The sequence below is a fragment of the Martes martes genome (genome assembly GCF_963455335.1).
Source record: "Martes martes genome assembly, chromosome: 14".
Lineage (NCBI taxonomy): Eukaryota > Metazoa > Chordata > Mammalia > Carnivora > Mustelidae > Martes > Martes martes.
This window is the reverse complement of record NC_137902.1, coordinates 73,591,615-73,604,449: the sequence shown is the minus strand read 5'-3', so window position 1 is coordinate 73,604,449 and position 12,835 is coordinate 73,591,615. Positions and strand designations below refer to the sequence as shown.

Here is a 12,835-nt window from a genome sequence, read left to right as displayed (position 1 = left end):
CTTTGAAGTCTTTTTATCAGAGAGAAGTATATGCTCTTGAATGGAAGGAGGGAGGGATCTAAGAGGAATTTAAAAATTCTTGGAACTATTCCAGAGGGTGGGAAGTGAAGAAGATTTTTAACTGAATAGTAGTACTAACAAAGGAAACTAATTTTGGTGGAGGACGGACCATAGATAGGAATCTATGCAGTTCCTAATTTTTACCCATTACTGAGCCATCTGTGCAAATTCTGGTTTATTCCTTTTCACATGAGTGCAGAATATATTCTCTCTCTTTCTCACATAGCATAGCACTCAGCTTAGTCCCGTACCATGAGAGAAAAATAGCATTATTAGAATTTGAGATCCTGTCTTCCAAAATGTGACAGTCCCATCATCCGGAACAACCTTATTGTTCTGGGTAGTTACTGCCTTATTGACAGGGGTGTCCATGCCTTCTGCCAGTCTGTATGTGATCGAGGTAGCTGCTCAGAAATACAGGTAAAAGTAGGCACACTGCCTCCTTTTTTCTGTCTTCAGTGACTACTGTATTCTTGTGGTTTAAAAATGTTTGAAGATTCTAGTGCTTCACATTTAGCTGGGTGGTTGAAAACAGTAGGATGGCTCAAAACATTTAATGTCACTTATTAATAGAGAAAATGGCATGTTTAAATTTAAGCAGGACTTGAAAAGCTGAAACGTAAGCCTGAGGAAAAAGCGAGTCTGTTCAGTTTCAGTTTCACTCAAAAATTGTTTGTTGTACATTGTACTTAGGGGAAATTCCTACCGTCACATTAGTAAAGTATTTCATTGTCTGGCTGCCTTTCTTCAGTTGGGTTAGTGTTTTGGTCAATATATCTCTAGGTTTTCTGAAATAGTTATTTAAAAAATGTTAAAAGAATAAATACTGTAAGATGTTGACTGCATTGTTGCAGAATTATTGTTTACTTAAATTACATGAGCTTTAAGGAAAATTCATTAAAAAGTCTAACAAACCTCGGTTTTTGGTATGTTCATTTTTCCTTAAAACACTTTTAGGCAGGTAATGTTGAATTTGACTAGAAATTAGTTTTTCTTGCTAAGTTTAAGCTACTTATCAGTCTCCCAATTGTAATGAATCTAGTTATTTAGTGACATTTCTGTTTGTTTTTTAAGGTTAATCAAGATGGTACATGCTGAAGCCTTTTCTCGTCCCTTGAGTCGGAATGAAGTTGTTGGTTTAATTTTCCGTTTGACGATATTTGGTGCAGTAACATACTTTACAATCAAATGGATGGTAGATGCAATTGACCCAACCAGAAAGCAAAAAGTAGAAGCTCAGAAACAGGTATGGCTGAAATGTTTGAGGATCACTTTTTCTTGGAGCTAGCTAGTATTTTTCCATAAAACCAGGGATATGGTAGGATTATAAATTAATGAGAAGTTCTCTAAGACCCATGTGAAAATGTGTTTGAATTCCTAAAAAAGTATTTGTTTTTCAAATCCTTTCTAACTGTGTAATTTATTAGGATAAAAAGGTGTGAAAATAAAGATATTCCAGTATTTGTTGTGAACATCTTCATTAGAATTTTTTTGTGAGCTAATGAATGAAGGAATCTAGGTAAAAGTTTTCAACAGACTAAACAATTTATCTTTAGTAACGGTATGCATTTTGCTTTGCACGACATTTTAAGTGTGGGTAATACTTGCAAACTCTTATACTTGCAAACTCACTAATTTTTAATTAAATTACTAAATGTTATTACTATAAGTAGTAGGTTTATTTTTGGTTTTTGGTGTTTTTTCTTTTTTTCAGTAACTGCCTCTTGTGGTCATTTTCTTATGAGGATGATATGTCTGTTTTGGTTTCTGTTCTTTCTCAAAAAAGTAAAAGACTTAAAGAAGGCTTTCAAGTTTCTCTTGCTGTTTGAGGGCAAAATGTTCATATTCATTGATTTTTAGATTTGTTCTGTGTGTTGTGACTGTGATGCATTCAGTAAATAAACATTTACTGAGCTCCTAGCAAATTCTTGGTGCCAAGGATAAAAGATAGATAAATCTTGTTCTTTGAAATGCCATAGGCTAGTGTGGCAGACCAGGATTTCAGTAAGTGACTGCTTTAGGGTGCTATGCATAGCTCTTTAATCAGTGAAAATCACAGTTTTGTGAATACTGCTTACTGTTCGTATCCAAAAAACAATTTGAATACTTGTGAGTTTGTTCCCTGAATTTGATTATAAAATAGGTGACTTGGGGTCTAGATTATGTCATAATATCTGTCAATTTATAACTCTCTAAGAAGTCTGACCAATGCAGTGTGTGTATGTTTTAATTAAGTATATCCATGTGTCAGCTGAAGTGCAGCTTTCCCTGCCACCCACATGATGCAAGTCAGTTTGAGTCTGAGGTCAGGGTACTGGTAAGTCATACCATTTTCAAAAATTTCAAAAGCAGAGATGTGACTATTAAAACAGAGAGTTTTGTTTATTTTCTTGGCTTCTAAGAGCTCCTGGAACATACCTATGGAAGATGTAGAAAGCCAGACAAAGGTATTAAATAATACATGAATGGATTGTTACCTTTAAGCCTTTATTAATAACCGTGTGCATAGTATTATAAATATCAGTACATGAAGTGTTAGACTGTATGTCTGTCCTCATAATGTCCATGGTGGGATTAAAAAGACATGTCCATGATAATATAAATTACAGTAGCATATTCTGATTGCCTAATGAGTAGACAAAAACTGGCATTTAGAGGAAGGAGCAGTCACTAATGATTAAGATAGTTGAGTTTGGCCACTGGAATAGGCAAGGACAATTTGGAGTAGAAAGGAGATCTTGAACAGAATCTTGATGGTTGTAGGAATAGCAAGACCTGTTGCAGGAACAGTAAATAGACTAGTCAGATTGGAGTAGAGTGTTTAAGCAACTAGCTAGTAGACCTTGGAGGGAGAGGTAAGGGAATAAAGTGTAAAGTCGGGGGAAAAGACCTCTACTTTTCCTTACCCTGTTCTTTTTGGTGGGTGGACAGAGGCTGATAAAAATTCCACAGCATTTTGTAAGTCCTTATTAACCAAGAACGAGGCATGTTGTTTGCTTGGTCAGGGGCTGTAGCTTCTCTGATAGCCTTCCTCTGTTCCTTCCCTACCTCCCTGGCCAGCTACTGAAATATCCTATTGACCAGTTGAAGTCCTCTATATAGGCAGTGGTAAACTACTAAACTGTCAAACTACCTATTAAAGATTTTTGAGTAGGTAGGTGATAGGCAAAGGTGTGTTTTAAGGATAATTAACGTCACAGTATTCTATAGCAGGAACTGGGGTTAAGGAGACTAGAAGCAAGATCTGTTGCATAGACTTGACCAGACTGCAGTAGGCCTAGCAAAGGCGTAGAATAAGGGGGTGATGAAAGGAATGGAATGGGTGAAATAGACTAATAAAAATGGATGCTGGCAGGACTTTGTGATGATATGGGAAAAGAAAAAGGACATCTTAAAAATGAATACAAGATTTGTTTGGAGTCCACAAAGACTCATATTATCTTTCATAGAGGTTTAGAAACTGATAGATGGGCAAGTTTATGGGAAGCTGATATTTGATTTGGGCATTTTAGTTTGTTTTGGTGATAGGCATCTAGGGGTAAATGTTTATCTAGCAGTTAATTGTAGGTCTAAATCTCAGAGAAAAGGTCAGTCCACCGAGGTTCCTCATCACGTGGTTCCTCATCAAGCCCAAGTAATTGGGCTTATTTGAGAAGTTAGTCTCAGCTGGGATGCAGTAGGCCCCGGGATTATTCTTGTGTAGATCCGGATCTTTTGTGGGGTTTTCCTCACCTCCTCCTACCACCACCAGGATTTATACATTCAAATATTTGTTGAGCGTTTTTCTTGTAATCATGGAGAGGATAAATGCTGATAACTGTATTGGGAGTGAGGAGGTCTCTAAAGGAGGTGCCAAACACCATGAATAGTAGGCTGAAGACTAAGCCTTCATTTGGGGAATGGAAGGATGAAGTGAAGTCAGTGGAGAATGAACAGGTCGGTTAGGGTAACTGACCTTCCTGCTAAAAACAACTAAATGACCTAGATAAAATATTTTTTTAAGTCTTCTTAAAGGTATTCATGAGCTGGCAAGAAAGTAAGAAATTCAGATAAAAAAAAACTGAAGGCAAACATTGGAAAAGATAATATGAGGTTGATGGCCAGCTTTCACACTGGGGGGAATTTGCCGAAGCTGCTGAATTTGAACTTACGTTTTTGTGGCCCAGAGGAGCTCAGGATACAAAGCACAGGACCATTCCAAGGTAGGGTGTCTCATAGACAATACTCCATACATCTTTCACTCCAAAAGACTACACCCTCTTTGGTAATTCACCTAAAGATAAAGATGTAAGAATGGTTTGAAAAGAGAAATTTTAAGCGATATACTACTAGTTGAAGTGACACATATGAAGTATAGACACAGGAAGGTTGAAAGTGAAAAGATGGAAAATGCTTATACCATACAGAGAGAAAGCTGGTTGAACAAAAATAAACTTCAAGGCAGAAACACTATTAGAGAAAATAAGGTTCATTACAGAGTGATTAAAAATTCAGTTCACCAGGGGAAGAGTCAAGATGGCAGAGAAGTAGCAGGCTGAGACGACATCAGGTAGCAGGAGATCAGGTAGATCGCTTATCTAACCATTGTGAACACCTACAAATCCAACGGGAAATCGAAGAGAAGAAGAGCAACAATTCTAGAAACAGAAAATCGACCACTTTCTGAAAGATAGGACCTGCGGAGAAGTGAATCCAAAGCGACGGGAAGATAGACCGCGGGGGGAGGGGCCGGCTCCTGGCAAGCGGCGAAGCAACGGAGCACAAAATCGGGACTTTTAAAAGTCTGCTCCACGGAGGGACATTGCTCCAGAGGCTAAACCAGGGGGAAACCCAGGCAGGGTCAGCGTAACCCCAGGTCCCGCGGGGTCACAGAAGGACCGGGGGCGTCTGAGTGCTGCAGAGCTCGCAGGTATTAGAGCGGGGAAGCCGGCTACAGAGACAAAGCCGAGGAGTGAGCTCTCAGCCCGGGGTTACCTTGTGCCGGTCGCAGGCTGGGTGGGCTCGGAGCGCAGCCGGAGGCCACAGAGACGGAAGCGACCGGGCGCATTTCTCCAAGTGCCAGCAATTGACCACTTTCCTACCGGCTCGACCGCAGGCCAGGGAGGCGGGGCGGTTGGGCGCTTTTCTCTGAGGGCGCACTGAGGAGCGGAACCCCAAGCTCTCGGCTCCTCCGGGCCGAGAGACTGGGAGGCCGCCATCTTCATTCCCGTCCTCCGGAACTCTACGGAAAGCGCTCAGGGAACAAAAGCTCCCGAAAGCAAACCCGAGCCGATTACTTAGCCTGGCCCCTGGCAAGGGCGGTGCAATTCCGCCTGCGGCAAAGACACTTGAGAATCACCACAACAGGCCCCTCCCCCAGAAGATCAACAGGAAACCCAGTGAAGACCAGCTTCACTCACCAAGAACAGCACAATTCTATAGGAGGAGAAAGCAAATCTTAGCTGGACAAAATGACAAGGCGAAAAAACACCACAAAAAAAAGAACAAGAGGCAGTACTGAAGGCTGGAGACTTAATCAATACGGACATTGGTAACATGACAGATCTAGAGTTCAGAATGATGATTCTCAAGGATCTAGCTGGGCTCGAAAAAGGCATAGAAGATATTAGAGAAACCCTCTCCGGAGAGATAAAAGACCTTTCTGGAGAAATAAAAGAACTAAAATCTAACCAACTTGAAATAAAAAAAGCTATTCATGAGGTGCAATCAAAAATGGAAGCTCTCACTGCTAGGGTAAATGAGGCAGAAGAAAGAATTAGTGACATAGAAGACCAAATGACAGAGAATAAAGAAGCTGAGCAAAAGAGAGACAAACAAATACTGGACCACGAGGAGAGAATTCGAGAGATAAGCGACACCATAAGACGACACAACATTAGAATAATTGGGATTCCAGAAGAAGAAGAAAGAGAGAGGGGAGCAGAAGGTATATTGGAGACAATTATTGGAGAGAATTTCCCTAATACGGCAAAGGGAACAAACATCAAAATCCAGGAGATGCTAAGAACGCCCCTCAAAATCAATGAAAATAGGTCCACACCTCGTCACCTGATAGTAAAATTTACAAGTCTTAGCGACAAAGAGAAAATCCTGAAAGCAGCCCGGGAAAAGACGTCCGTAACATACAAGGGTAAAAACATTAGATTGGCAGCGGACCTATCCGCAGAGACCTGGCAGGCCAGAAAGAACTGGCATGATATATTCAGAGCACTAAACGAGAAAAACATGCAGCCAAGAATACTATATCCGGCTAGGCTATCATTGAAAATAGAAGGAGAGATAAAGAGCTTCCAGGACAAACAAAAGCTGAAAGAATTTGCAAACACCAAACCAGCTCTACAGGAAATATTGGAAGGGGTCCTCTAAGCAAAGAGAGACCCTAAAAGTAGTAGATCAGAAAGAAACAGAGACAATATACAGTAACAGTCACCTTACAGGCAATACAATGGCACTCAATTCATATCTCTCAATAGTTACCCTGAATGTTAATGGGCTAAATGCCCCAATCAAAAGACACAGGGTATCAGAATGGATAAAAAAACAAAACCCATCCATATGCTGCCTACAAGAAACTCATTTTAGACCCGAAGACACCTCCAGATTTAAAGTGAGGGGGTGGAAAACAATGTACCATGCTAATGGACATCAGAAGAAAGCTGGGGTGGCAATCCTTATATCAGCTCAATTAGATTTTAAGCCAAAGACTATAATAAGAGATGAGGAAGGACACTATATCATACTCAAAGGGTCTGTCCAACAAGAAGACCTAACAATCTTAAATATCTATGCCCCTAACATGGGAGCAGCCAACTATATAAACCAATTAATAACAAAATCAAAGAAATACATCGACAGTAATACAATAATAGCAGGGGACTTTAACACTCCCCTCACTGAAATGGACAGATCATCTAAGCAAAAGATCAACAAGGAAATAAAGGCCTTAAATGACACACTGGACCAGATGGACATCACAGATATCTTCAGAACATTCCATCCCAAAGCAACAGAATATACATTCTTCTCTAGTGCACATGGAACATTCTCCAGAATAGAGCACATCCTGGGTCATAAATCAGGTCTCAACCGGTATCAAAAGATTGGGATCATTCCCTGCATATTTTCAGACCACAATGCTCTGAAGCTAGAACTCAATCACAAGAGGAAATTTGGAAAGAACACAAATACATGGAGACTAAACAGCATCCTTCTAAAAAATGAATGGGTCAACCAGAAAATTAAAGAAGAATTGAAAAAATTCATGGAAACAAATGATAATGAAAACACAACAGTTCAAAATCTGTGGGACACAACAAAGGCAGCCCTGAGAGGAAAATATATAGCGGTACAAGCCTTTCTCAAGAAACAAGAAAGGTCTCAAATACACAACCTAACCCTACACCTAGAAGAGCTGGAGAAAGAACAACAAAGAAAGCCTAAACCCAGCAGGAGAAGAGAAATCAAAGATCAGAGCAGAAATCAATGAAATAGAAACTAAAAAAAACAATAGAACAAATCAACAAAACTAGGAGCTGGTTCTTTGAAAGAATTAATAAGATTGACAAACCCCTGGCCAGACTTATCAAAAAGAAAAGAGAAAGGACGCAAATAAATAAAATCATGAATGAAAGAGGAGAGATCACAACCAACACCAAAGAAATACAAACAATTATAAGAACATACTATGAGCAACTCTACGCCAACAGATTTGACAACCTGGAAGAAATGGATACATTTCTAGAGACATATAAACTACCACAACTGAACCAGGAAGAAATAGATAACCTGAACAGACCCATAACCAGTAAGGAGATTGAAACAGTCATCAAAAATCTCCAAACAAACAAAAGTCCAGGACCAGATGGCTTCCTAGGGGAATTCTACCAAACATTTAAAGAAGAATTAATTCCTATTCTCCTGAAACTGTTCCAAAAAATAGAAATGGAAGGAAAACTTCCAAACTCATTCTATGAGGCCAGCATCACCTTGATCCCAAAACCAGACAAGGATCCCATCAAAAAAGAGAATTACAGACCAATATCCTTGATGAACACAGATGCGAAAATTCTCACCAAAATATTGGCCAATAGGATCCAACAGTACATTAAAAGGATTATTCACCACGACCAAGTGGGATTTATTCCAGGGCTGCAAGGTTGGTTCAACATCCGCAAATCCATCAATGTGATACAATACATTAATAAAAGAAAGAGTAAGAACCATATGATACTCTCAATAGATGCTGAAAAAGCATTTGACAAAGTGCAGCATCCCTTCCTGATTAAAACTCTTCAAAGTGTAGGGATAGAAGGCACATACCTCAATATTATCAAAGCCATCTATGAAAAACCCACTGCAAATATCGTTCTCAATGGAGAAAAACTGAAAGCTTTTCCGCTAAGGTCAGGAACACGGCAAGGATGTCACTGCTGTTCAACATTGTACTAGAAGTCCTAGCCTCAGCAACCAGACAACAAAAATAAATTAAAGGCATCCAAATTGGCAAAGAAGAAGTCAAGCTATCACTCTTTGCAGATGATATGATACTGTATGTGGAAAACCCAAAAGGCTCCACTCCAAAACTGCTAGAACTTGTACAGGAATTCAGTAAAGTGTCAGGGTATAAAGTCAATACACAGAAATCAGTCGCATTTCTATACACCACCAACAAGACAGAAGAAGGAGAAATTGAGGAGTCAGTCCCATTTACAATCGCACCCAAAACCATAAGATACCTAGGAATAAATCTAACCAAAGAGGCAAAGAATCTGTACTCAGAAAACTATAAAGTACTCATGAAAGAAATTGAGGAAGACACAAAGAAATGGAAAAATATTCCATGCTCATGGATTGGAAGAACAAATATTGTGAAAATGTCTATTCTACCTAAAGCAATCTACACATTTAATGCAATCCCTATCAAAATCCCATCCACTTTTTTTAAAGAAATAGAACAAATAATCCTGAAATTTATATGGAACCAGAAAAGACCTCGAATAGCCAAAGGAATATTGAAAAAGAAAGCCAAAGTCGGTGGCATCACAATTCCAGACTTCAAGCTCTATTACAAAGCTGTCATCATCAAGACAGTATGGTACCGGCACAAAAACAGACATATAGATCAATGGAACAGAATTGAGAGCCCAGAAATAGACCCTCAACTCTATGGTCAACTAATCTTCGACAAAGCAGGAAAGAATATCCAATGGAAAAAAGACAGCCTCTTCAACAAATGGTGCTGGGGAAATTGGACAGCCACATGCAGAAAAATTAAATTGGACTATTTCCTTACACCACACACGAAAATAGACTCAAAATGGATGAAGGACCTCAACGTGAGAAAGGAATCCATCAAAATCCTTGAGGACAATGCAGGCACCAACCTCTTTGACCTGAACCGCAGCAACTTCTTCCTAGGAACATCGCCATAGGCAACAGAAGCAAGGTCAAAAATGAACTATTGGGATTTCATCAAGATCAAAAGCTTTTGCACAACAAAGGAAACTGTTAACAAAACCAAAAGACAACTGACAGAATGGGAGAAGATATTTGCAAACAACATATCAGATAAAGGGCTAGTATCCAAAATCTATAAAGAACTTATCAAACTCAACACCCAAAGAAGAAATAATCCAATCAAGAAATGGGCAGAGCATATGAACAGACATTTCTGCAAAGAAGACATCCAGATGGCCAACAGACACATGAAAAAGTGCTCCACATCACTCAGCATCCGGGAAATACAAATCAAAACCACAATGAGATACCACCTCACACCACTCAGAATGGCTAAAATTAGCAAGTGAAGAAATGACAGATGCTGGCGAGGATGCGGAGAGAGGGGAACCCTCCTACACTGCTGGTGGGAATGCAAGCTGGTGCAACCACTCTGGAAAACAGTGTGGAGGTTCCTCAAAAAACTGAAAATAGAGCTACCCTATGACCCAGCAATTGCACTACTGGGTATATATCCTAAAGATACAAACGTGGTGCTCCAAAGGGGCACGTGCACCCAAATGTTTATAGCAGCAATGTCCACAATAGCCAAACTGTGGAAAGAACCTAGATGTCCATCAGCAGATGAATGGATAAAGAAGATGTAGTATGTATACACAATGGAATACTATGCAGCCATCAAAAGAAATGAAATCTTGCCATTTGCGACGACGTGGATGGAACTAGAGGGTATTATGCTTAGTGAAATAAGTCAATCAGAGAAAGACAACTATCATATGATCTCTTTGATATGAGGAAGTGGAGATGCAATGTGGGGGGGTTGGGGGGAGCTAGGAAAAGAAAAAATGAAAAGATGGGATTGGGAGGGAGACAAACCATAAAAGACTCAATCTCAAAACAGACTGAGGGTTGCTGGGGGGAGGGGGGACGGGAGAGGGTGGTGGGGATATGGACATTGGGGAGGGTATGTGTTATGATGAGTGCTGTGAAATGTGTAAACCTAGCGATTCACAGACCTGTACCCCTGGGGATAAAAATACATTATATGTTTATTAAAATAAAAAAAATTCAGTTCACCAAGAGATACAACGTTTCTATATTCATGTTCATCATTAATATAGCCTCAAAATATATAAGGCAAAAAACTGGTGAAATTATAGGGAGAAATAACATATCCATCATCTTGGTGGGAGGTTTTTAACATTGCTTTTAGTAATTGGTAGCGTTAACAAGAGTTCAGTGTAGTTAACATAATAGTGTTATATTAGCTTCAGGTGTAAAATAATAGTGATTCAGCAATTCTATACATTACTCAGTGCTCGGCTTGGCAAGTGTGCTCTTAATCCCACCATTCCCCCCCCATCCCCCATCCACCCACCTCCACTCTGGTAACCATGTTTTTTCTCTAGTCTTTGAAATGGATTATTTGATGGGGGGTGTTGAGTTGTATAAATTCTTTATATAATTTGAATACTAACCTTTTAATGGGTATGTAATTTGCAAATATCTTCTTATTCAGTAGATTGTCTTTTAGTTTTGTTGATTACTTCCTTTTTTGCTGTCCAGAAGCTTATTTTGATGTAGCCAGATGAAACTTTTTTTTAATGGTAAATATATAGCAGATTTACATAAGTAACAGCATTATCTAGTGGCCACATATAGTATATTGTGCGTCAAAAAATGCTGGGTATGTATCTTGGGGTGCCTGGGTGGCTCAGTCGTTGGGCGTCTGCCTTTGGCTTGGGTCATGATCCCAAGGTTCTGGGATAGAGTCCCACATCAGGCTCCCTGCTCCATGGGGAGCCTGCTTCTCCCTCTCCCACTCCTCCTGCTTGTGTTCCCTCTCTCGCTGTGTCTCTCTCTGTCAAATAAATAATTAAAAAAAAAATGCAGGGTAAGTATCTAAAAAGCACCATAAGATTTGCGAAATTTAACTAGATACTAAGTTGTAAAGCAGATGTTAAGTTTCATAGCACAGGTAGCAAGTTCATTACATTCCCCTGCTCCTGTGCAGAACGGTAAATCATTAAATATTCAGTAAGTTCGGAGAGTAAGAAACATCTCTAAAGAACTTTTAGGTAGAAGAAAACAAAGTAGAAATTAGAAAATATTTATGATGAGGGTGCTTGGATGGCTCAGTTTGTTAAGCGTTTGCCTTCGGCTCAGGGCATGATCTCAGGGTCCTGGGATCAAGTCCCACATCAGGCTCCCTGCTCAATGGGTCTGCTTCTCCCTCTGCCTGCCACTCCTCCTGCTTATGCATGCATGTGCATGTTCTCTCTCACTTTCAAATAAAACAATAAAATCCTAAAAAAAAGAAATGTGATCAAAATAAACTTAATGTATTAGTGTTTAGAGAGATTTATAGTGTCGTTAGAAAAGGTAGAAAATTAATAAAGTAAATATCAAACTTAAGCTCAAGAAAAGATTTTTAACATAAACCCATGGATAGTAAAACAGTGGAAATAATAGGCAAATGAATAGAAAATAGACTATACAATAAAGAGTGAATAAAAATATAGAAAATGAATAGACAGTAGAGAAAGCCAGTGAAACCAAAAAGTTGGTTATTTGAATATACAAAAATATTTGACAGTTTTGTAAAACCAGTAAAGAAAAAAATAAAGCCACCGATAAGTATTAGTGGGAATGATAGAGGAGGCATGATGACAATGCTGCAGACATTAAAATAAGGAAAATTAATAACTGCCAATAAATTTAAAAACCTTAGCTGATACAGATGGACTCTTTAAAAAGTACAAATTGCCATAACTGACTTAAGAATTAGACATGAATATTTAGTCCCCTACCTATGAAACAAGTTAGTATTGGATATATATTTTGATAAAGAATACCCCAGACCCATAGAATTTTACTGGCAAATTCTAGCAACATATAAGGAACAAATTAATAATAACAGTTTTATACAAACTCTAAAAGAGGGAAGTCACCAAATCTTTTTATGAGGGTAGCATAATATTCCGAAAACTTGCAGTGAGCTATAAGTTATCTCAATTAAATGAATAGAAAAATCCTAAAATACTAGCAAGTTGAATTCAGCAGTTCATAAAAAAAGTTAACATATTATTACCAGTAGGATTTATTCCAGGAGCTTAAGGCTGGCTTCAGTTGAGGAAAAAATATATTTATAATGTTCTATAATAACAGATTAAAGGATAAAGCTATGATTATCTCCATAAATGCAGAAAAGGCCTTTGTTAAAATTAAAATATTCATTCTTTTTAGAAAAGCTCTTTCTTAGTGAAGTAGGAATAGAAAATAAAGTCTTTACATCCAGATGGCCAACAGAGACATGAAA

The 12,835-nt window shown here is 38.8% G+C and overlaps 1 protein-coding gene across 1 annotated transcript in view; it reads left to right on the top strand.

Moving 5' to 3' along the window:
- The window catches only part of ATAD1 (ATPase family AAA domain containing 1), a 51,982-nt gene that overhangs the window by 2,425 nt on the left and 36,722 nt on the right, over positions 1-12,835 (top strand). The window contains exon 2 of the mRNA XM_080823603.1: positions 1,135-1,306. Coding sequence (XP_080679729.1) covers positions 1,145-1,306 — 162 coding nt within the window. The 5' untranslated portion in view covers positions 1,135-1,144. The remainder of the gene's footprint in view (positions 1-1,134; positions 1,307-12,835) is intronic.